The sequence below is a fragment of the Trachurus japonicus genome, chromosome 6 (assembly GCF_045865225.1).
Source record: "Trachurus japonicus isolate A0001 chromosome 6, Traja_1.0".
Classification (NCBI taxonomy): Eukaryota; Metazoa; Chordata; class Actinopteri; order Carangiformes; family Carangidae; genus Trachurus; species Trachurus japonicus.
In genome coordinates, this window is record NC_140912.1 from 30747101 (window position 1) to 30772782 (window position 25682).

At 43.2% G+C, this 25682-nt stretch overlaps 2 protein-coding genes and 1 pseudogene across 2 annotated transcripts in view; all 3 read left to right on the forward strand.

The window, feature by feature from the left end:
* LOC146986424 (protein NLRC3-like) overlaps positions 1-25682 on the forward strand; it is a 478141-nt gene that overhangs the window by 150240 nt on the left and 302219 nt on the right. The gene's annotated exons all lie outside the window — the stretch shown is intronic.
* Positions 4639-6745, forward strand: LOC146986433 (E3 SUMO-protein ligase ZBED1-like; annotated as a pseudogene).
* LOC146986434 (protein NLRC3-like) overlaps positions 11227-25682 on the forward strand; it is a 28372-nt gene continuing 13916 nt past the window's right edge. Inside the window, exons 1-9 of the mRNA XM_085780209.1 lie at positions 11227-11706; positions 11833-11946; positions 13034-13147; positions 15398-15476; positions 15611-15836; positions 15988-17785; positions 17899-18072; positions 20342-20515; positions 20607-20780. Of these exons, the coding sequence (XP_085636335.1) occupies positions 11618-11706; positions 11833-11946; positions 13034-13147; positions 15398-15476; positions 15611-15836; positions 15988-17785; positions 17899-18072; positions 20342-20515; positions 20607-20780 (2942 nt within the window). The 5' untranslated portion in view covers positions 11227-11617. The remainder of the gene's footprint in view (positions 11707-11832; positions 11947-13033; positions 13148-15397; positions 15477-15610; positions 15837-15987; positions 17786-17898; positions 18073-20341; positions 20516-20606; positions 20781-25682) is intronic.

The following is a 25682-nucleotide window of genomic DNA, read 5'->3' on the forward strand; positions in this document are numbered from 1 at the left end:
GATCATGATCAGTGCATAATGTCTGGTACCACCAATTATTTGTGTCTTCTATTTTTCTACCTCCCCAATAATAAAAATATTAATGTCAAAGTATGACTGTGTGGTTTGCATGTTGCAACTACTGACTAATCTGAAAGTGGTCAATTCATTTGATATTGTAAATTCTCATTTTATTAATCCTAGGTTTATTTAATGAGAATTCAGTCTATTCAATATTTATATTATTCAGTCCTATTGGGAGCTAGAGAGAGTGTGCGTGAGTGAACCCCACCACACAACCATATTTTTATGTTAACGTTGAACGTTAGAAGTTATAGAAGAAGTTATTAATCCATGAAAAGTTAACATTATATTTAGTGATTAGTGGACTTCTAACTTCTGAGTTTTACAGTAGCCTATAAACTTGCGAAGTTAATTACCTAGTCAATTATACCGTTACGATAAACATGTAACTGCAAAAAGAATCCATAATTATGTGTAAACGTACGTGCTTTTATTGTTGTAGCTCGCCTCGGAGCGGTGTTTAACTAACTTCCGCTTGAGACTTCCGGTATGGATTGAAACGTACGTGCTTTTATTGTTGTAGCTCGCCTCAGAGCAACTAACTTCCGCTTGAGACTTCCGGTATGGATTGGATGTATGGCGCCGCTCGTGTCGGCCATATTGACTGCAGCAAGGTACTCTTGCCGCTCTCCGCTGTGACCCCAGCCACAACAGAGCAGCATGGGGGGAGGTGGGGCCGGCTGGAGCAGAGACCTCGGCATGACCATGTAGGGGAGTCCGGCACGCCATGACGTCAACGCGACCTCATGTCAAAAAAAAAGTCAGTGCAACCAAGTAAAAAAAAAAAAAAAAAAAAAAGTCAGTAGAAATCCCAATCATCTAGTAGGGTTTACCTCCAAATGCATTAACCTCATGATATGACACTTCCACGGCCTCTAGAACCATTATCCAACATTTTAAACATATATAAAAGTCTGAAAAGCTGGAAAAGCATAATAGGTCTCCTTTAACATCTGTCTCAGGTGATTGGTGTGTTGATGACATCAGATCTGATCACTCAGACCATATACAGAGGTGGTGTAGGCCACAGTGAAGCTCCGCCCACTCCACTGACGTCCTCTGTCACAGTCTGACTCGTCCCAACACAGTTTATACTGAAGCCAAAATCTCTGAGTGTTTCAAACATGAGCTGTGCAGCTTCCATCAGTCACAGTGATGAACTACTGGGATCAGGAGTTTCTCCTCATGACTTCAGTGTCTCATCATGACTCACTGTGTCATATTCAGGAGAAGAGATGTCAGTGATGAAACCAGTTGTTGGCAGCTGTGCTCTGAGTCTCTCCTGATGTTTTGATCAGACTTTATTTCAGAGTTTATCAGGAAACATTTCAGTTGCAGCTGGTTGAACTGCTCCTGAACCAACAGAGTGTTTGACCTGAACAGTCCCAGAGACTGTAGAGACCTATTGAGTGTTGACACACTAATAACAACACAACAACAACAATCAAACCATGTCCACTGCTCAGACTAGACATTTTCTCCCAGCGTCTCCAACCAAGGAGGAAATAAGAGACAGAAATCAGGCGGCACCATCAGGTCTCTGTCTGGTCAGATATTGATGATCAATAATCAGCTCAGTCTGTCTGAGATCCTGATCTTGTCCTGATGAGATCTGTTGTTGTGTTGAGGAGACAGTAAATCACAAGTGTGACATCCAGATGTCATCACTGTCCAGAGGCCTGGAGCTGTCAATCAGAAGAGAGTGAGTGTAGTGAACAGTGTAATAATCAGTGTTTGTGGCTGAATGTGTGTGTGGTCAAACAGCTGTTTTCAGACTGTGTGTGTGTACGGCTGCGTGGTATATGCGGTAGACGGTAGAAATTATATAAGTTTTGGCCCATGGTGAATGGTACCATCTGCGACTTTATGAACCTCGTAGAGAGAAGACGTACCGTATCCATAGCAACCGGAGACTCCAAAACAATCTCACATCTCGCTCACCATGAAACACACTCTTCTTGTGTGTGTGTGTGTGTGTGTGTGTGTCGGATGTTGAGTAGAAAAAGATAATTTGCAAGATGTGTGGAGTGACAGTGACAGCAAACAAAGGTTACATGAGCAATTTATTTGATCATTTATGGCATTTTTATTTGTGATCGTTTGCACTATTTTCACCATAAAGTGCTGGAGTTTTGAGATCTGCTTTCTGCACAATAAATGCTCCAAAAATTACATTATTGCTTTTTTTAAAAAAAAAGTTAATCAATTTAGCTTTGTTAAAGGGATTACAAAACCCATTCAGAAACATGTCTATTATAATTTTTACACTTAAATTCATACCGCGATATATACGTCACTGTGAAGGGATTCGATTTATACCATGATATGAATATTAGGTCATACCACCCAGCCCTATGTGTGTGCTGCTCAAACACGAGTCCATGTGCTCTGAGCTGAGCCTGGTTCTCTCTGCTCTACAGTTTCTCTGCTTCCTCTGGACTCTGACTTCAAGTCCAGTAAAAATGTGTGGACAGGTTTGATGGAGCTCAGGACTGGTCCTGAGGACGGCTGCTTTGTTCCACATGATGTGACTGATCTCAGTGAGTCAGTGTGTTGCAGCTGATCTGTGTGAAGAGCAGAGAAGAACAGAGTCATTGATCATGAGATCCTGATCCGTCCTGTCACTGTGATCAGATGGTTTCTATTAGAGCTCCTTCATCCACTCACTGCTGCTGTGGCTCCTGTGGAAACCTGCTCTCAGCCTCATTCTTCAGCTTCCTGGGGAGTTTTCTTCAAACAAACACAAGTTGTGTTCACACTCAGTGTTTCTCACTAAACTCACTGTTTCACTGAGCTCTAACAAATGTGTTGAGTGTGTTTCCTTCCTCATCAAACACTGAAACCATCCACTGTTCACAGCTGCACTCTTCTTCTTCCTCCACCTGTTGTCTTCATCTTCTTTGCTGTGACGTGTGTTTTGCAGCTTGAGAGTCAGAGAGTGAAAGTGTGTCTCACACTGCAGTGACATCACATGGAGAAAACACATGATGAAGTGTTTCCTCCTCGTCTCCTCCTGCTCTGTATCATCACTAGATAAAGACTCCAGCTCCTTCTTCTCTGTGCTCAGTGTTCATCCATACATACCAGCCTCCATGTGAACACAGTGATAAAAGGGTTAGGTGTGTGTGTGAGAGCCATGTAATGTCCATGTGTATACTGACAGAGAACGTGCTGCTCTGACCCCCCTCCTCCTTTCAGGGTGCAGCCTGCTGGAGTCCAGTGTTTGTCACCAGGTCCGAGGAAGTGTAAGTGTGTTTTTACTTTATTTTTACTTACTTATTTTAAAAAAAACTGTTAAAAATAACATGATTCAGAAATATGACCTGGTGTAAATGTAATAAAACCACATGTAAAGGTGTATACACACACATGTGCATAAGTGTGTGCGTGTGTACATGTATGCGTGAAAAATTTTGTTTGTATGGATTTATATACAGATATTGGTGTTTATGTATTTATGTGTATATGTGCGCATTAGGGCTGCAACAACTAATCGATAAAATCGATAATAATCGATTATTAAATTCGTTGGCAACGAATTTGATTATCGATTCGTTGGGTAGCGATTAACTTGGCCCGCAGAGCCGTTTGTTTTGCAGATCAGTTGCTGCGTCGCAGCCTGGTCGCAGCCTGTCACTGGCTAAAAAAAAAAAAAAAAAATTCCTGTCACTGGCTGTGTCGTGGAGCCTCTACGTCACTTACCTTGTCTGAGCACAGCGGCGCTTAAAGAAAACACACATGGCGGAGGGGGAGAAAACCGCAAGACCGAAGTCATCAAAAGTGTGGGAGCACTTCACTTTGACAAAAACGAAAAAAAGTGTTAGCTGCAAATTATGCAAAATGAACCTGGCTTGGCATGGGAGCACAACCGTAATGCGAGAGCATTTAAAAAGGAAACATGTCGGTGCCATGGATGACGCCGCCGGGGAAGGGAGCTCGGCTGGGTAAGTTAGCTAATGTTACTACAAAATCTTCATCTTTATTTTCATTAAACAAAAGATTAGACTCGTGTGCGTAGCGGTGAGGAAACGTTCATATCACAGCAGGTAGTTCGTTTCGTTTATCTAACTGTAATAGCCGCTGTTTGCTCGACAAGATTACCCGGCTAACGTAACGCAATACAAGGCTAACGTTAGCGGCTAAGCTATGCTTGTCAAGCTGGATGGCAAGCAAACAGTGGGTATTAACGTTAGATAAACGAAACGATCTACTTGCTGTGAAACGAACGTTTAGCTGGCCCGCTAAGCTTTCAGTCTGTTCTCATATAATTCTGTATTTAGTCCTGACTCCTGTCCCTTATTTATTGTGCGTGCGTGTGTGTGTGCGTGTAGTTGCGTGTGTGTGTGCGTGTAGTTGCGTGTGTGTGTGTGCGTGTAGTTGCGTGTGTGTGTGTGTGTGTGTGTGTGTGTGTGTGTGTGTGTTGTCAAAAGTCTAGTCTGTACTTGCCCTTTGGGTTACTGGCCTTTACATAAGCAATAATAATTAACTAAAACAACAAGGCATGTATTACATTTTATGTAAATTAATAATTGTGCTTTTATGCATACTCATACAGTCTTTCTAATTTCAGACAAAAACAACTCACCATGAGTGGCTTCGTGGTGGGGAATAATGCACCATGCACACCACGGCAAGCAGCTGTTTTGACAGATAGCATCCTCAACATGCTCGTGACCGACATGAGGCCACTATCAATGGTGGAAGATGATGGCTTCACAGCAATGATCCACACCCTGCAGACTGGTTACACTCTTCCCTCAAGGACCCATTTTACAAAGCTGATGGAGAGGAAACATCAAGAGACAGTCCAGGAAGTGATGACTGCAATAAACAACAGCAGCAGCAAGATTGCTCTCACCACTGATGCCTGGACAAGTGTAGCCACCGAAGCCTACCTTGGCATTACATGCCATTTCATCACAGATGATTGGAACATGCAGTCAGTTTGCCTTACCACCATGCCACTGCAGGACAGACATACTGCAGCCAACATCGCTGAGTGGTTGGAGGAAGGAGTAGCCAGGTTTAAAATTCCTCCTACCAAGATCATTGCCATTGTGCATGACAATGGGGCCAATGTTGTGGCAGCGGCAAACATACTGGAGGAGAAGCATGGGTGGTCCTCTGTACGCTGCACAGGCCATACCTTGCAACTCGTAATCAACTCTGCACTCAAGCACGCAAGCATTGATAAGGCTCTCGGGGCAGCAAGATGTCTTGTGGAACATTTTTAAAAAAGTGAGCTAGCCAGCAACAAGTTAAAAGAGAAACAGAAACAAATGGGCCCACCTGAGCAAATAAAAAAGCTTGTGCAGGATGTAAGCACCAGATGGAATAGCACATACTATATGATTGAGCGACTGATTGAGCAAAGATGGCCTGTAACGGCAACACTTTCGGACCCCTCTGTCACACAAAGGGGCAAAAGGTACCTGGACTTGAAAGCTGACCAGTGGAGCCTGCTGGAAGAACTTTCTACAGCTCTTAAGCCTTTTGAATGTGCCACTGTCTTCATTAGTGGGGAGAAATACATAACCATCTCTGCAGTACCGCCACTTGTGAAGGGGCTACTCAAGTCCACCCAGAGTGCTGCCTTCGAGTCAGCCCTGATGCAGGCTTTCCAAGTCACTGCTATGGAGCAGCTTCAACAGCGATGGAAGAGGGAGACTGCTTTTTCAGACACAGCACCAAACACAGTGATCCTCTCAACTGCCCTGGACCCGAGGTTCAAGAGACTTAAGTTTCTAAAACCTGAGGAAGTCCTGCACGTGCAAAACAAAGTGCACAGCCTGGCACTCAAAGAAAGAAGGGTGATGGATGAGCAGCAGCGTGGCTGTAACCAAATAACCAGTGCCACCTCCACTACAGCTGCTGCAGCAGCTAAACCTGCAGCTCCTGTCTCTTTACTGGACTCACTCCTGGATTCTGATGGTGAAGAAGAGAACAGAGAGGGGGAAGCTGTGGACCTCCAGAGTCAAGTGAGCAATGAAGTACTCACCTACTTCGGAGAGAAGCCCCTTGCCAAAGAAGAAAGTCCATTAGATTGGTGGAAGGCTAATGAGGACAGGTATCCTACCTTGGCCAGGCTGGCAAAGTCCTACTTATGCATCCCTGGCACCTCCACACCATCTGAGCGGCTGTTCTCAGCAGCAGGAAACATAGCTTCCAAGAAGAGAGCTAGTCTTAGCCAGGAGCATGTGGACATGCTAACATTTTGCACTGCAATGCAAAGTTTTTGTAGGAGTAGAAATATGGGTGTGGGAGTGACTGTCTGACTTACTGAGTGAGTGAGTGAGTGAGTGAGTGAGTGAGTCTGCATAAACAATCCACCTTTAAGGTTCATGGCCTGTTGTTAGAGCCATTTGATGTAGAAAAATCCTGTTAACAGTGATTTCAGTGATTTCATTTTTTACTTTTTTATAATTTATTATTGTTTACACAGCTCAGGTCCATTCAAGCAACGTAAAATACCTCTTTTTTGTGCACTTTAATTTAAAAAAAAAAAAAGCCTACCGGTATATCTTTGCACACGTACAGCATACATTTGTATGTTTTTTGTTTTAGTCCATGGCTATTTGAGCAAGAAATAAATGATGCCAGCGATGTGCTGGATCAAACTGAGAACCAACTCGTCTCCTCGTTCTTCTCTTCCCTATAATGTAAATAAAATTAGTGCATTTTTAAAAAATCCGATTAATCGATTAATCGAAGAAATAATCGACAGATTAATCGATTATCAAAATAATCGTTAGTTGCAGCCCTAGTGCACATATACTGCATGTAGCATGTCAACACTTAATATATGATATAATACAATTATAATGTATGTCACTTTTGTTGTAAACGTTGTTTGTTGATGTTTTTCTTCTTCTTCCATTTCTTCTTTGCTTGGATGTGGGTACTATCTAGCCTCGTAAACCCGCCTCTCCCGGAACTGCATTTCATTTCATTCTGAGGGAGAGTCTGGCCTCATCCCCATTCTAACCGTCTGGGGTGGGCAGGAGCTGGGCGGGAGTAGTAGCAAAGACGGTTTAATATCTTTGGTAGTAGCGTTGACAGACAACCCCATTCGGCCAATCAGCAAGTTGGTGTAGTGACGGGGCTTTGCACCAGTCGGTCCCTGATTGGCCAACGTGCTGTGTCAATCACAGCGGGCGACGCTGATTGGCTCGGCCTTCTGAGGGTTTCAGTCCAAACGGTTAGAATGGGGATGAGGCCAGACTCTCCCTCGGAATGAAATGAAATGCAGTTCCGGGAGAGGCGGGTTTACGAGGCTAGGTACTATCTAATTTGTGAATTAATTCTTTGTAACAAGGGGTAGACAATATAAGTTTGCTTCTTTCTGCCCCCTTTCATTCAAGAGTTACAGTATTGTCATTGTTTATTTTATTTTTTGTTTTTATGCTCGATAAATGAATGAAATAAATAAATAAACTAACTAAACTTTGAGCAGCACATTCAACCATCTTCACACTGTCACATCACTGACGTCATGAGTCTTCATCAAACTGTCAATAACTGATCACATGATCAATAACTGCAGCTGTGTCTTGTTCTCTCCATCAGATTCCTGTCGACTCACAATCGACACAAACACAGTGCACACAAACATCAAACTGTCTGACAACAACAGGAAGGCAACACGAGTGGAGGAGCATCAGTCATATCCTGATCATCCAGACAGATTTGACATTAGACCTCAGCTGCTGTGTTCAACTGGTCTGACTGGTCGCTGCTACTGGGAGGTCAAGTGGAGAGGAGACGTTTATATATCAGTGAGTTACAGAGGAATCAGCAGGAAAGGAGTCAGTGGAGACTGTGGGTTTGGATGGAACGATCAGTCCTGGAGTCTGTACTGCTCTGTTGGTCGTTACTACGTCAGGCACAATGGCAGACAGACAGAGATCTCCTCCTCCTCCTCCTCCTCCTCCTCCTCTGTCTCTAACAGAGTAGCAGTGTATGTGGACTGTCCTGCTGGCTCTCTGTCCTTCTACAGAGTCTCCTCTGACTCACTGATCCACCTCTACACCTTCAACACCACCTTCACTCAACCTCTGTATCCTGGGTTTGGACTCTACAGTTCTGGTTCCTCAGTGTCTCTGTGTTGAGTGAATCAGAGTCTCCTCCTGTCACAGAAACCTTCTCACTGTTGAACAGACAGTTCAGTCTCTACATGTCTGTCTCTGTCTCTCACTCAGGTTTTCACATTCATGGATTAAATCAGTTGATTTTCTAAACTCTTCTCAATGATTCTTGTAAACTTCTTCCTCTTCCTTTAAAGATGGAAGCGTCGATTATTACAGGACAAAAACCACGGTGACTTTTACTCAGCTGCTGATGAAGGACGAGGCCTAATATCACCAAGCTAAAAGTCTCTGAGCCGCCAGCGTCACTGAGGAGAAAAACACATTTTAAACAAATTCACTGTTCATGTTCAACTTTACAGGCTGTTTGTGAGCTGGTCACAGGTAAACAGACACAACAATAAACACAACTGGAAACAAACATAATGTTGTAGAGACACTGAATATAATGAATTACATGTGATTTATTTTTCTTTGTGGATTCACTGAATCAAATAATAAATAACAATTTGAATCAGTTTTATATGTAATGTGCATTTCCTGCAGCACAAAAACCATCAGCTACTAATCGCGTCGGACGGTTCACGCCTCCGCGTCGTCCATTAATTTCTGATAATGGACACCTCGTCGGGCATTATCCCTTACATAGATGATTATCTCATAGTGTGGTGAATGTGCAGGACCCAACTTGTCCACCAGAGCGTTGTGGAGTTGTTGGATTGTGTCACTGAGCAGCTCACGTCTCTGCCCCGCTGATCTCAAAACAACATGCACCGATAATTAAAGGTAATGAACCTACTGCTATTACTATAGGGATTTTAGTGAGAGGAGAATTTGCCAGAATGTTGAACTGTCCCTTTAAAGGGATAGTTCAACATTTTGGCAAATTGGCCCATTCCCATAATCGCTATAGTCATAGCAGTAGGTTCGTTACCTTTAATTGTCGGTGTAAGCTATTCCTAGAACGGAGGAGCGGAGCGGCAGGCTGCTCAGGGCTATGCTATGGAGGCTAAGGCTGAGTTTGATGAGGGAAACCAAGAAATTCCTTTAGCCTCCATAGCGTAGCTCTGAGCAGCCTGCCGCTCCGCTCCTTCGTTCTAAAAATAGCTTACACCGACAAATAAAGGTAACGAACCTACTGCTATGACTATAGCGATTATGGCAATGGGCCAATTTGCCAAAATGTTGAACTATCCCTTTAACACATCATCACCCAGTTCACAAACCAGTGGCTGAGCTGCTGGCAGGAGGATCTGTCAGGCTGGATCAGGCTCCATTAAACCACTGGATCATGTTTCACACGTCACACGCTGCTTCACTTCCTGTCTGAGTCCTGACGTGACCTCTGCCAGCTTCTGTAGCTACTGATGCTGTCACCAGCTACACACATACTGTCATTTATTATGGGCGTAATGAAATCCAGCTAATAAAACTGATATAACACCCTAAATAATCACACAATTGCAGTGAATAAAAATATCTACAAGCAGCTGTGAAGAAGTTGTTGTTTTCATTGATTTTTTAATTTTTTTTTGCAAGCAACCAAAAGTAATATTTGTAATAATCTGACAATGTGTGGCTGGTTGCTAGTTTGCTGGTAGGAGGTAAAGCTAGAGGAGGACGCCACAAAATAAATGTGCTGGTAGGATTTATCTGATCTGAAAACTGATCTCAAGCACATTTGGTCTTTACATTGATAAAAGGAAAAGGTTAATCTACCTCTTTATTTTGGCATTCCCACAGAGGCTGTATGAACATATCACACCCTTGTCACAAAGTTAATGATTTTGTTCTCTCCCCCTGACAGAGGCTTTTACAGGTGATTTTAAGATAAAGGAGTGTGAACACCTGCAGTCCCTCCACTCTTCTCTTCTTCGTGTTTTCCCCTCAGATGGTTTTATAGGAACTTTTTCTTTTTAATGCAATGAAAATGATTTTATTTTGCCCACAACATGCTTTCAGACTAAAACAGGGCACAAAAAACAGCAGTGACCTTGTACAATATAATCATACCAAAAACATATACAATGCAGCCGTCTGGTACAACATAGACACATTAGTATGTACTTCACAGTTCTTCTAGTGTGGGTGTCGCCCCCTGCTGACGGTCCTGACAACATAACAACAACACACAGGGGAAATACACACATGTTCTTCTGACAAGCGGCGAACTGAAGATCGATCATTTCATTTTAAACATTTATGGTTCAGTAGTAGAAATAAACAGCAGTAAAAACACCAGTCTCTCATCATCATGTGACAACCCCTCTCCCACTTCCACTTTTAAACCAGCAGTTGTTCCCCGAAATGGGAAACAAAACTGCCATAAAACACAAAAGAAGAACCAGCAGTTGTGTCGCAGTTTATTTTCTCATGTGAAGGTAAGGCGAACTTGAATGTTTTCCTCATTAACACCTGTCGTTACCTGAGTTCTCTGCTTTTCAACTTCTCGTTGCGTTGTTATCATAATGTTACTGTAGCTGAGTCAGAGCTGTAACTGTAAAGTCTGGACCGACAGAACTGTGTCTGCCATGTTGCGTGGATATTGTCGGTAGAAGAGCAGAAGCAGAGAGAGTCGATGGTCAGTAGTTAACACAGTGGTTATTTGTGTGCAGCTCCACTCAGCCAGCCAAAGACTATAGACCTCATAGTTACTTGGGCCCCAAAAAGCAATAAACCTTTTTTTTTTTTTTTTTAATCTATTGTGCGTAACTTCTGTCAATCCCCAGAGAATTCCTGCATAATGACAAAAATCCCTAATTGTTGTTGTTGCACTTAAAGTAGTTGTTGCACATTACTGTTGCAGTTTATTTAAAACCAAAACCAAAATAAACAAACAAAAAACAAATAAAAATAAAAAAACAACAACAGATGACGTGTTTACAGCGGTTTATTTTGTTACTTTTAGTCGGCCCATATGACATTCAGTATTCCAATAAGTACTATAAACCCCAGGCTGTAGCTTTATCTGAATTTGGTTCCATTTCAGATTATAAAATACGGATGGGAAAAAACATACCAGGGTAGAATGATGATTCGTAATGACAGATTAGAAAAATGAATAAAGCTGTAGCTTGTTTGATCCAGTGGTTTTCTACAGGGACGCTGTCCACACAGAGACTGTGTCACATCAACTCAGTGGATCTCAGTCCTTGTGTGTGTCAGTGGATGGAAACAGTCGTCCATGGATCATGTTGCTGGGCTGCTCTTCACTTCACTGCAGCTTCATGACGCCATCTAGTGGACTGATAGTAGAAGTACAGCAGCTGATGGCAGCTTCCTCTTCCTCACTGCTGTGTGACTGCATTCAGCTGACACTGATATGAAGCAGAGAAGAAGAGCCAATCAGTGGAGGAGCAGCTGGAGACATGATGGACATGTGAGCTGCTGTGCACATGAATGATGTGTGTTTCCTCTGCAGGTGAAGCTACAAAGTGTGTGTGAGCTGATGTGGATGTGACCTCAGCAGCATGGATCAGTGTGAGGACAGAGAGGAGGGAGCCCCTCCCTCTAAAACCACTCTGTGTGGGGGACATCAGGGCCAGACCAGAGGTCAAAGGTCAGAATTAAAACTGTCAGACTTTTCTCTCTAAAAGTCAGTTGCTGTGTTTATTTTAAAAAATGAAGATGTTCTTTATCAGTTTCTCTCCAACATGCACATTTATCATTTGTGTTGTTGTTTCAGGATCCAGCAGCAGAGACCAGACTCTCCTGAACCCAGCTGTCTGTCTTTAAAGAGCAACGTGTCAAAGGGCATAGGTGCTGACTTTAAAGGAGGACGTGGATCAGCTGATCAGATGTAAGACAAAACTAAATTTCAAAGCCTTTGAGTTTGTGTTGAACGTTCTTCCTGTGGAGTCAAAAAGAGTTACAACTCAGACACACATTGTCCAGCTGCAATAAAGAGTCTGTGCCTGAACATCCACATGTTAATATTCAGTAATGCTCACGGTGCAGCCCAGTAGCAACAGGAAATGTGTCAGCGCCTTCTACTTAAAACAGGAAGTAACCACTGGGTTAAAATCATCTTTTCATTTGCTCTAAATGTTCGTGGTCTTGTTTCCACCTGGTAGAAGGAACATGGTGATGTTGGCTGCATCAAGTCACCTCCTGGTGGCAGCTTTGAGGTGTGCAACAGGGCGAGGGGCCGATCAGTGATTTCTAGTGAGTTCAGAGTGACGTCAGACACAGAGAGCAGAGACAGAGGATCAGATCAGTTACAGGAGCTGAAGCAGAATCTCAGCAGCTGCTTTTTACAGGAGCAGACGAACAAACGTCCATAAATACTGAGAGAGTGAACGAGCAAAACTCAGGTAAAGATAGAAACGTCAACTCATCTACAGCAGTGGTTCTCAAACTTTATTACATCAAGGACCCCTAAATTGACACAAATTAGACCACGGACCCTCATTGGACAGAATTTTGAAGCAAACACCAGAAATACACAAATATTTGTTCTGAGACTAAAGAACCTTACTTTTTTAGTCAATATATGTTCAAATTAGGGCCAATGACATGAGATTATAGAGAAATACAGAGTAAAAAAAAAACATCTTGAAAAAATAAATTTTCTCAAAAAAAGTTGGTAAAATAATTTAATTGATCTTTTAAAAAAAGGTTGCAAATTCTAGAAAAAGTGGTAAAATTTGGAGACCCACTCAAGGACTCCTGGGGGTGGGGGACTCCACTTTGAGAAACATTGCTCTACAGAACAAAACAAAGAGACAAATGACATTTTCTGAGGTGAAAAAATCCCTCATCAACATTGTTTACAGCTTTTATTTACAGGAATAAGGAAACAAATCAAACTTTGTGTTTTTAGGACTTGTGTTCTTTTTTCTTTTTTAATCTAAAACTATTTAACATCAGTTGTGTTGTTGTTTCAGGATCCAGCAGCAGAGACCAGACTCTCCTGAACCCAGCTGTCTGTCTTTAAAGAGCAACATGTCAAAGGGCATAGGCGCTGACTTTAAAGGAGGACGAGGATCAGCTGATCAGATGTAAGATAAAACTAAATTTCAAAGCTTATGGGTCTCTGTTGAACGTTCTTCCTTTGGAGTCAAAAAGAGTTACAACTCAGACACACATTGTCCAGCTGCAGTAAAGAGTCCCGGCCTGAACATCCACATTTTAATATTCAGTGATGCTCACAGTGCAGCCCAGTAGCAACAGGAAATGTGTCAGCACCTTCTTCTTAAAACAGGAAGTAACCACTGGGTTAAAATCATCTTTTCATTTGCTCTAAATGTTCATGGTCTTGTTTCCACCTGGTAGAAGGAACATGGTGATGTTGGCTGCATCAAGTCGCCTCCTGGTGGCAGCTTTGAGGTGTGCAACAGGGCGAGGGGCAGATCAGTGATTTCTAGTGAGTTCAGAGTGACGTCAGACACAGAGAGCAGAGACAGAGGATCAGATCAGTTACAGGAGCTGAAGCAGAATCTCAGCAGCTGCTTTTTACAGGAGCAGACGAACAAACGTCCATAAATACTGAGAGAGAGAATGAGCAAAACTCAGGTAAAGATAGAAACTTCAACTCATCTACAACAGTGGTTCTCTAAACCCCTAAATAGACACAAATTAGACCACGGACCCTCATTGGACAAAATTTTGAAGTAAACACCAGAAATACACAAATATTTGTTCTGAGACTAATGAACCTTACTTTTTTAGTCAATATATGTTCAAATTAGGGCCAATGGCATGAGATTATAGAGAAATAAAAAGGAAAAAAAAACTTCTTGAAAAAATAAATTTTCTCAAAAAAAGTTGGTAAAATAATTTAATTTATCTTTTAAAAAAGGTTGCAAATTCTAGAAAAAGTGGTAAAATTTTCAAGAAAAAGTTGGAGAGCCACTCAAGGACTCCTGGGGGTGGGGGACTCCACTTTGAGAAACATTGCTCTACAGAACAAAACAAAGAGACAAATGACATTTTCTGAGGTGAAAAAATCCCTCATCAACATTGTTTACAGCTTTTATTTACAGGAATAAGGAAACAAATCAAACTTTGTGTTTTTAGGACTTGTGTTCTTTTTTCTTTTTTAATCTAAAACTATTTAACATCAGTTGTGTTGTTGTTTCAGGATCCAGCAGCAGAGACCAGACTCTCCTGAACCCAGCTGTCTGTCTTTAAAGAGCAACGTATCAAAGGACTGGGGCGCTAACTTTAAAGGAGGACGTGGATCAGCTGATCATATGTAAGACAAAACTTAATTTCAAAGCTTTTGAGTTTCTGTTGAACGTTCTTCCTTTGGAGTCAAAAAGAGTTACAACTCAGACACACATTGACATTGTCCAGCTGCAGTAAAGAGTCCCTGCTTTAACATCCACATGTTAATATTCAGTAATTCTCACAGTGCAGCCCAGTAGCAACAGGAAATGTGTCAGCACCTTCTACTTAAAACAGAAAGTAACCACTGGGTTAGAATCATCTTTTCATTTGCTCTAAATGTTGATGGTCTTGTTTCCACCTGGTACAAGGAACATGGTGATGTTGGCTGCATCAAGTCGCCTCCTGGTGGCAGCTTTGAGGTGTGCAACAGGGCGAGGGGCCGATCAGTGATTTCTAGTGAGTTCAGAGTGACATCAGACACAGAGAGCAGAGACAGAGGATCAGATCAGTTACAGGAGCTGAAGCAGAATCTCAGCAGCTGCTTTTTACAGGAGCAGACGAACAAACGTCCACAAATACTGAGAGAGAGAACGAGCAAAACTCAGGTAAAGATAGAAACTTTTAACTAAACAAACAAGAAACTAAACAAAGAGATAAATGACATTTTTTGAGCTAAAACAAAAAATCCTTCATCATCATTGTTTACAGCTTTTATCTACAGGAATAAGGAAACAAATCAAGCATTGCTTTTTATTAATGTTCATGTTTTTCTATGTTCATGTTGTTTTTTTTGAAAACCTAAAACTATTTAACATCAGTTGTGTTGTTGTTTCAGGATCCAGCAGCAGAGACCAGACTCTCCTGAACCCAAAGCCAGCTGTCCGTCTTTACAGAGCAACGTGTCAAAGGACGAGATATTGAACTTTAAAGGAGGACGTGGATCAGCTGATCAGATGTAAGCTTAACTGACAGTCAGATTGAGGTTATTGTAGAAATGAACCAGTTTGTATGACGTGTTGTTGGACCAGATCTGAAATCAAAGTGTCTCTGCCTGTTGTGAACGTCCTCAGGGGACATATAAAGTCCATCTTGTCTTATCTCTCAGTACTGATGTTCACTTGACACTGATTCCTCCACAGAGTGGACCAGGAGAGCTCAGAGGTTCCCAGTGGTCAGTCTGCCCAGCAGCATCAAACACACCTGGACTCCATGTTTATGGTGGGTACATGTCCAACAGCTGCTGTTACATCTGTTGTGTTCACAATCATCTCCATGCTGCACTTTGACACCAGTGGATTGTCAGTCTGTCAGGTTTTAGTTTGATGCTGTCACTCATAGAGTTTCTGTTCCAGCTGCTGGAGGAGAACATGGTCACTTTTGTGAAGAACGAGCTGAAGAAGATCCACAAGCTTCTGAGTCCAGATTACCCAGAATGCTCAGGGAGTCAGAGGGAGGATGAGGAGGTGGTGGACGGTGAGGATGAAGAGCAGAGGAGCATCAGAGAGGCGTTAGTGAAGATCACAGTGAAGCTCCTGAGGAGCAGGAAGCAGGAGGAGCTGGCTGAGCGTCTGCAGAGCAGTAAGAGGATTTCTGTAAAGATTCAACATGATGGACAAATGAGACGTTCACTGATATCAACATATGGAGGGAAATATGTTCATAGTTGTTATTTAGAGGAATTAACATGTTATATTTTCTTATTGGTCTGATTTCCTGTATTTTCATTCAGGACATTTTGCTCCAGTTTGTCGACGTAAACTCAAATCTGCCCTGAAGAAGAAGTTCCAGCGTGTGTTTGAGGGGATCTCTAAAGCAGGAAACCAAACCCTTCTGAACCAGATCTACACAGAGCTCTACATCACAGAGGGAGGGGCTGGAGGGGTCAATGATGAACATGAGGTCAGACAGATTGAAACAGCTTCAAGGAAACCAGACAGACCAGAAACAACCATCAGACAAGAAGACATCTTTAAAGCCCCACCTGGAAGAGACCGACCAATCAGAACAGTGATGACAAAGGGAGTGGCTGGCATTGGGAAAACAGTCTTAACACAGAAGTTCACTCTGGACTGGGCTGAAGACAAAACCAACCAGGACATACACTTCACATTTCCCTTCACCTTCAGAGAGCTGAATGTGCTGAAAGAGAAAAAGTTCAGCTTGGTGGAACTTGTTCATCACTTCTTCTCTGAAACCAAAGAAGCAGGAATCTGCAGGTTTGATCAGTTCCAGGTCGTCTTCATCTTTGACGGTCTGGACGAGTGTCGACTTCCTCTGGACTTCCACAACACTGAGATCCTGACTGATGTGACAGAGACCACCTCAGTCAACGTGCTGCTGACCAACCTCATCAGGAGGAAACTGCTTCCCTCTGCTCGCCTCTGGATAACCACGCGACCCGCAGCAGCCAATCAGATCCCTCCTGATTGTGTTGACATGGTGACAGAGGTCAGAGGGTTCACTGACCCACAGAAGGAGGATTACTTCAGGAAGAGGTTCAGAGATGAGGAGCAGGCCGGAGAGATCATCTCCCACATCAAGACCTCACGAAGCCTCCACATCATGTGCCACATCCCAGTCTTCTGCTGGATCACTACTACAGTTCTGGAGGATCTGTTGAAGACCAGAGAGGGAGGAGAGCTGCCCAAGACCCTGACTGAGATGTACATCCACTTCCTGGTGGTTTATCTAAAACTGAAGAAGGTCAAGTACGATGGAGGAGCTGAGACAGATCCACACTGGAGTCCAGAGAGCAGGAAGATGATTGAGTCTCTGGGAAAACTGGCTTTTGAGCAGCTGCAGAAAGGAAACCTGATCTTCTATGAATCAGACCTGACAGAGTGTGGCATCGATACCAGAGCAGCCTCAGTGTACTCAGGAGTGTTCACACAGATCTTTAAAGAGGAGAGTGGCCTGTACCAGGACAAGGTGTTCTGCTTCGTCCATCTGAGTGTTCAGGAGTTTCTGGCTGCTCTTCATGTCCATCTGACCTTCATCAACTCTGGACTCAACCTGATGTCACAACAACAAACAACATCTCTGTGGTCTCAAGTGTTTAAAGACACATTTACACCTTTCTACCAGAGTGCTGTGGACAAGGCCTTACAGAGTCCAAATGGACACCTGGACTTGTTCCTCCGCTTCCTCTTGGGTCTTTCACTGGAGACCAATCAGAATCTCCTACGAGGTCTGATGACAAAGACAGGAAGTAACTCACGGTCCAATCAGAAAACAGTCCAGTACATCAAGAAGAAGATCGAAGAGACTCCCTCTGCAGAGAAAAGCATCAACCTGTTCCACTGTCTGAATGAACTGAATGATCATTCTCTCGTGGGGGAGATCCAACAGTCCCTGAGATCAGGACGTCTCTCCACAGATAAACTGTCTCCTGGTCAATGGTCGGCTCTGGTCTTCATCTTACTGTCATCAGAAGAAGATCTGGATGAGTTTGACTTGAGGAAATACTCTGCTTCAGAGAAGGCTCTTCTGAGGCTGCTGCCAGTGGTCAAAGCCTCTAATAAAGCTCTGTAAGTGTAGAGATAGTTGGATTTATTCATCATTATATAATGACCGGTCTGTGTTTTCAACAGGACAGAAAATAAATTCCTTTCTTCTTTAATTCGCCTGTTTATCTCTTCAGACTGAGCAGCTGTAACCTCTCAGAGAGAAGCTGTGAAGCTCTGTCCTCAGTCCTCAGCTCCCAGTCCTCTAGTCTGAGAGAGCTGGACCTGAGTAACAACAACCTGCAGGACTCAGGAGTGAAGCTGCTGTCTGGTGGACTGGAGAGTCCACACTGTAGACTGGAGACTCTCAGGTGAGGATCCATCAAGTTGTTTTTTCTGATGACACTTGAACACAGCAGCAGGTGTTGACAGTGGCTTCCTGTGTGTTGTTGTGTGTGTTCAGTCTGTCAGGATGTCTGGTCACAGAGGAAGGCTGTGCTTCTCTGGCCTCAGCTCTGAACTCCAACCCCTCCCATCTGAGACACCTGAACCTGAGTAACAACAAACTTCAGGACTCAGGAGTGAAGCTGCTGTCTGGTGGACTGGAGACTCTCAGGTGAGGATCCATCAAGCTGTTTATCTGTTGACACTGATGACACAGCAGTGGTCCATTTCAGGAAACAGGCTCAACCAACTCAGAGTCAAATCCCTAGCTTGATTGAGCCTTAACTCGAAAACTCTTTGAGTTTTTGGTTTCAGAACAGGTGATCAGAATTAGTTCAATCGAGGCGTCGCGTGGTGTAGTGGTGAGAGCGGGCGCCCCATACGTCGGGCGCCATTTACTGCATGTCATTCTCCCTCTCTCTGCCTCCCTGTTTCCTGTCTGTATCAACTGTACTATCTATAAAGGCATAAATGCCCAAAATATAAATAAAAGAATTAGATCAATCAACCCAGAGTATGTTGAGCCTGGGGAAGGTGCGATCACCATGAGCACAAAAAGCCATCATCAGTGGAGCACAGATGACACGATTCGCAATGACAGAAAGAAAGAAATAGAGCCGTGAATTTCACTCCAACCCAACTCGAGAGTTTAATGGAGGCTTATGTGGAGTATGAACACATTAAAAACATCAAATTGAGCCGAAACCGCATGAGCTGACATGGGAAAAAGAGTGCAGTGTGTTCTCTAAAAAACTCATTAAAATACAAATACTGTATGTTGTCATATAGCTCACTTGGTAGCTCATGTGCCTTTTATGCAGTCAGCCCGGGTTTGAAACCAAGGGATAATCATACATTTTGGTCGGCAATGCATTTTCTCATGATATAAAAGAGTAGCCTATGTGGTTGTGTGTAATCTGTGGCCTCTCAAAAATGCCCATTTAAATTTGATAGCTCTATTGATCTGTTCAGCTGTATCCACTTCAAATCAAACAGTAAGACATTTAGCTTTTACTTTAATGTTGCAATATTTGGCTTCGGTTTATTTAATTGCTGAATAGTTGGTATGGACACAGAGGAGCCGACAAAGGTTCACTGTATCTTCAATATCTTATAACAATTTCTGTTCACACTGTCCCACATGAAAACCTGCAAGGTCTTGTCTTATAGGCTAACAGAGCGATATGCAGCCCGTCGAGCCGTTGTCATGCTGCTGCGTTCACTGTCTCTGATTTAAAAAAAGAAAAGAAAAGAAAAAAAGAATAAAATAAATACTTTTAAAAAGCTGTTAAGAATGTAATGACGAAAAATAAATATAAAATCTGCTCTGATGATAATAAATTATCGCCTATCCACAATGTGTGGTTAAACCAGCACTAAGTAACTTTTCAACCTTCATAAAATATTTTCATAACTTTTGTGATGATACATCGACTTACAACAAGTTGAATGACATCTCTGTCATGGCCTGAGGGGGTCTGTATCTCTTTCTCTGGCACTAAGCAGCTTTGAGGAGCATGGTAGGAACCCTGCTCTCACTTTACTTTCACTCACTTTCACTTTGGCGAGTCACAACAAGGAGGGAACAGGCAAAACGGCACTGGATTATGTTTGTGTTTTCACTTTGAAATGATCCACTGGAAACAGAAACTTAGTTTTGATGTCTTCTGTTAATTTTAATGCAGGATATTTACAGGGCTTCACGCTAGTGTTCATGGGAAATGGAGTCTTCCTTCAGGCAAAACACTACCGCTTTGGTCCACAGGCGCCGCCAAACTCAACCAAAACTAAAAAGTTCTTTAGTATTGCTTTAAACAGTAGCTATCTTTTATAGAGGTAATAAATCTTCCAACAGATTCTACTGTAATGATCCGCTCTGCTACAGCCTTTAAATAAGTTTCACTTCCACGTCCATGACTTCATTCACTAAATGACACGATGTCTCTCCTTCCTGCTCCACGCTCAGCATCAACCTTAGGTTTAGATGGATCAAACCTGCCAGGGAGCAGGTTTGCTTCACAGCACATGTTGCCATAGTGACTGACTCAGCATTACCCTGATCCGGCTCTCTGAAACGGAAAACTCAGAGTTTCCTCATCTCAGGCTCAGCATACTCAGAGTTTCCACTAATCCCGCTTTCTGAAACAGACGGAAGGTGTTGACAGAGGTTTCCTGTGTGTTATTGTGTGTGTTCAGTCTGTCAGGATGTCTGGTCACAGAGGAAGGCTGTGCTTCTCTGGCCTCAGCTCTGAGCTCCAACCCCTCCCATCTGAGAGAGCTGGACCTGAGTAACAACAACCTGCAGGACTCGGGAGTGAAGCTGCTGTCTGGTGGACTGGAGAGTTCACACTGTACACTGGAGACTCTCAGGTGAGGATCCATTAAGCTGTTTATCTGATTACACTTGAACACACCTCCAGGTGTTGACAGTGGTTTCCTGTGTGTTGTTGTGTGTGTTCAGTCTGTCAGGATGTCTGGTCACAGAGGAAGGCTGTGCTTCTCTGGCCTCAGCTCTGAGTTCCAACCCCTCCCATCTGAGAGAGCTGGACCTGAGCTACAATCATCCAGGAGCCTCAGGAGTGAAGCTGCTGTCTGCTGGACTGGAGGATCCAGACTGGAGACTGGACTCTCTCAGGTATGGAGAGGCTGCTGCAGCCACACACACTGTCTGATAGAGGAGGAGGAGCTGGAACATTTTCACACCTGGTATTAACATCTGTCTCAGGTGATTAATGCATTGATGACATCAGATCTGATCACTCAGACCATATCCAGAGGTGGTGTAGGCCACAGTCAAGCTCCGCCCACTCCACTGATGTCCTCTGTCACAGTCTGACTCGTCCCAACACAGTTTTGAAGCCAAAATCTCTGAGTGTTTCAAACAGTGGCGGCCGGTCAATAGGGGGCGCTAGGGCGCCGCCCCCATCAAAATTTCAGGAAAAAAGTGTAGACACAGTAAACATAAATATAATAAAAAGTAATTACCATATCTGTTCAGTGTTCACTCATACAATGGGTTTTACTTTGAAATTCGTAAGCCTTTCCATTCCATATTGGGTTTATTCTGGGTTGTTTCATACATTTCAATAGCGAGGGGCGCCGGCCTAATGAGTGTGTATGTGGGCTCTTAAACTTTTGGCTTCCATGTGACTTCATGCTGGTCTCTAATTGGTCACTTCAAGATTCTCCTCCGGGCGCAGCTCTCTGCGCCCGTGGCCAATCAGCGCGTTTGGGTCATTTTTTCATCCAATCGGATTGATTCATGATACCTGACCTGTCAATCAAAGTCACTCCCCTGGCAGCGGCGACGTGCCTGTCACTCAAACAGCTACAGACTCACCCGCGTGCACCGTTAATATAATACATCCATGGCGTGCACACGGAGCAGACAGAAAACAACAACAAGACAGGAGACAATGGCGGCCGCAGCAAAAGAAAAATCTGTTGTTTCAGGTTATGTTCAGAGTTTCATCCTAAAATCGGCTATAAAGGCGCCGCTGTTTCACTATTTAGCCTAACTAATTTTCAGCTGCGTCACCTTTACTTTGAAAGTCCAGTGGGGCTAGATCAGAACGGAGCGTTTGTACGGAGGGAGAGATCAGCTGATCCGCTGCTGACTGCTGTTTACTGCTGGATGTGAAGTTAGCAATGCTCTTTATTTATCTTATTTATCTGACGCCCCCCCAATTTATTTTAGCACCAGCCGCCACTGGTTTCAAACATGAGCTGTGCAGCTTCCATCAGTCACAGTGATGAACTACTGGGATCAGGAGTTTCTCCTCATGACTTCTGTGTCTCATCATGACTCACTGTGTCATATTCAGGAGAAGAGATCTCAGTGATGAAACCAGCTGTTGGCAGCTGTGCTCTGAGTCTCTCCAGATGTTTTGATCAGACTTTATTTCAGAGTGTATCAACAACAACATTTCAGCTGCAGCTGCTTTATTATCGTCCCACATTAGCGCCGTCATGTTCTGTGTTTACAAACCCAGTACGCACGTTGTGCTGCGTTCACGTGTTGACGGAAGTTCCCTGTTCCCGTTTTGCGAGCCATTCTTGAGACCTTTTTATGTTCATATTTCTATGGTTTATGTGTAATAAGGGTAATTGGGATAAGTCAGGTCGGCAACTACCAAAATTATGACCGAGTTGACGAGTTGTTTTCCGAAATGAGGGACTATTCTGATTTCAGTCAGAAAGTTGTTTTTCCGATTATAGGGAGGTCACTTGAACGTAGCATTCACTGCAGGCCACAGGTCTCATGAAGGAGTAAAAAAAAAAAAAACGACCCATACAGCAGTGCTGACAAAAAATATAAAATAAATCTTGTCGGGCCGATAAGTTTATGATATCGGATTTATCGAAATGTCATAATTTCCTGATATCGGGCCGATAATTATCAGACCGATAACTATCGTGCATCCCTAGTAATCATGTTCAGAAACACTTTGGGTGAAATGGTCCTTCTATCCTGAGAGTAGTCAATTCATTATGTTTTCAGAAAAAGAAACGAAAACAATCAGAACTCTGTGGCAGCTGCAGGACTGACAAAACTCTGACCAATAGGCCTATTTCACGAGATTCGGAAGTGACGTCACACAGGGTAAATCAACATCCGGTCCGGTCAGCTGCGGCTAGAGCGATTGACAGAGTGGTGACACTTTTCATTCAAACAAACTAATACGACCGCCACAAACATTAATCTCCTGAAAAAAGTTTAACCAGTCAGCGGTAAACCTCTAAAAACCTGTGGATAAAGTTACCTGGATGTAGCCTACGAGCATCTGCCTACTAGCCCCCGGTCACTGCTCCCTCTGCATTTCTCCCAAAACAAGCACATTTCCTAACAGGCAATATCTGGATAAACTGACAACAGGCTGCGGATTTAACGGTGACGTTCTCGCATTAAAGAATATTAAAACTTTTAGCAGCTTTACTGCTATCACTGTCAGTTGCTGCTGAACGGCGATAGCGATGCTAATTTGTTAGCCCGTCGTTAGCATTAAGCTAGCGGACGTTATGCTCAGTTAGCATTAAGCTAACGGACTTTATGCTTAGTAGTGGTACTGGCTGTGTGTGGTTTGAAGGTTGTTTCAAATAATGTGGGTTTGAGTGAACATCTTTGATGATTAAATACATATTGCCGCTTAATATGTTTTATGTATGGCATTATTACAGTAGGCTAATGATTAGCTGCTAATCTTCCATTTGGACAGGGACAAATAAAACCTTGAAGCAAGAAGATTTTGTTGGAGAACTGACATTGATATACAGTAATTCAGTAACGGTTGTAAACCAGTGTACGGTTTAGTTTTAATATTTTGCCGTTCAAAAGCAAGCTAAACAAAGTCTTTTCCATCATCTCTTCGTATAGCCTACCCTGCTAGAAAAACCAGCATGGAAATGCTGCTGGTCTATGCTGTTTTTTTTTTTTTAGCAGTAGCCAAAACCCACTTCTTTCTCAGGTCTTTCTTTCGGAAACTCGTGGAAATGCAAGTACGGCTGTTTTTGTCTAAAATTTGTACACTGAGGTACGCACATGGATGTATTATATTACGCAGCAGAAGCTTTTATTTTTGGATTCAGCCATTGCGCTTCCGCGACCGGAAGTAGTTTTACCCTGTAACGGAAACCGGAAGTACCTAAACCCGGAAGTCGTGAAATAGGCCTATCCATGCTTTTCGCTCCGAAAAGGAAAAACCAATCAGATGCCTTCATCTCTGGTTCTGCCTACGCCCAATCAAGCTGCCGTTTCTCCCTCTCTCCCTCCTCTCGCATGTGCGATCACAGTCTTCACCCTGGTCTGCAGAAAGCCACACTCCAGTCTGATGAGTGGCAATGTAGCTCTGGCAATGCGCCTTAGGTGTCCTCACCCACATCTACGTAAAGGTGAAGGTGTGGCTTCAGAGAGAAGTCTGAGGAAAGGGGCTGGGACTTTTGACTTGTGATGATCGCGATCGCGACCAATTAGCGATAAGCGCGTTCAGCATTTATTAGCGCTGCAGCGCGACCTGTGCAGCAGCAGGAGAAGCGGCTGACTGACAGTGACAGTCAGTATGTTTACATGACACTTGAAAAATAAGAATTATTGCCTTAATCCGACTATAACTGGATAACTTTTTTTTTTTTTTTTAAGTATATTTTTTTGCCTTTTTTTATTTTATTTGACAGCACACAGTGAGATAGACAGGAAAGGGGGAGGCAGAGAGAGGGGGAATGACATGCAGGAAAGGTCTGCCCGATGCGGGATTCGAACCGGGGATGCCTGCGTTGAGGACTGTAGCCTCTACATGGGGCGGCCGCTCTAACCACTGCGCCACGCACCGCCCTATAACTGGATAACTGAAGTGCATGTAAACACCTTAGTCCGACTGAAATCGGAGTTGAGAACTCCGATTAAGACACCCAGATAATGCGATTGGAATTCAATTTTCTCCGTCATGTATACACCTTAGTCGGAGTATAACTGGACAATGCATGTGCGCATGCTCCACAACCGTAGAGACGGCACAAAGTGGAGCAGAGAAGCCGCCTGAACCCGGCAAAGTAAAGAAAAAAAACCAACATCAGCGCCGAGTCAATGCATTTCACACAGCGCGACGCCACCAGCAAGAGTGTTTTATTAAAAAAGAAAGAGAGAGAGAGAGAGAGGGAGAGGGAGAGGAAAAAGGAAGCCCGTATCCTATTCTCAGCGCGCATCCAGCCCAGACTGACGCGTCTGGTCGGGAACTGCAGTTGAGAATTTATTATTAAGCTTACTAAGTTGTTTATATCCAGTTTTTTACGAGGTGACAGAAAAGTCAACAGGACAGGGGGTGTATTAACCCGCTGAAACAATAAACAACGGCTGACGGCGCATGAGGGGGCGGGCCCCGTCAGTAGGCCTAATTCGTTTTTCTCAGTTGCATGTATATTGAGACAAGGACAGAAGTCCGACTTGACGCCAAAATCGAATTTTGAGCATAGCTCGATTAAGCTCTGCATGTAAATGTACTGAGTGACAGTGCTGAAATGCTGTTGAACACCACAATAATAATAGTGGGTTTTATTTCGGTGAGAGCCCAAACGAGACTGTGGCAGGACACCTCTGCCTCTGTTTCACTTTATGTTGCTGGTAATGTGGTTGTAAAAGTAGTAGGCTAAAGTTAAATTATTTTGTATGCACTAATGAAAGGGGCAGAGTTTTAAGAAACATTTTAGCTTTTATATTTTATAAGATATAATTTTTGTAAGAACCACAATTAATATAGGTTATATATTTCAGTGAATATCTAATTGTTCTTAGCATTTGTTAGATAACTTTCTTTGCCCAATAAATTAAAACATGTTGGAATTATCAATGTCTACTCTCTTGCCGCCAGAATCTCACCTATTTTTAACCTCAGCCTGTCACAATGATGTATCAGATGTCAGACTGTCTCATTCTTTCAGTTTTAACCTGAATATACAAGGCATGATTGATTTTCCCAACAATCAAAGTATACCAAACCGAACCGAAAACCGTGAGCACAAAACCGTGAACCAAACCGAAAAGTGG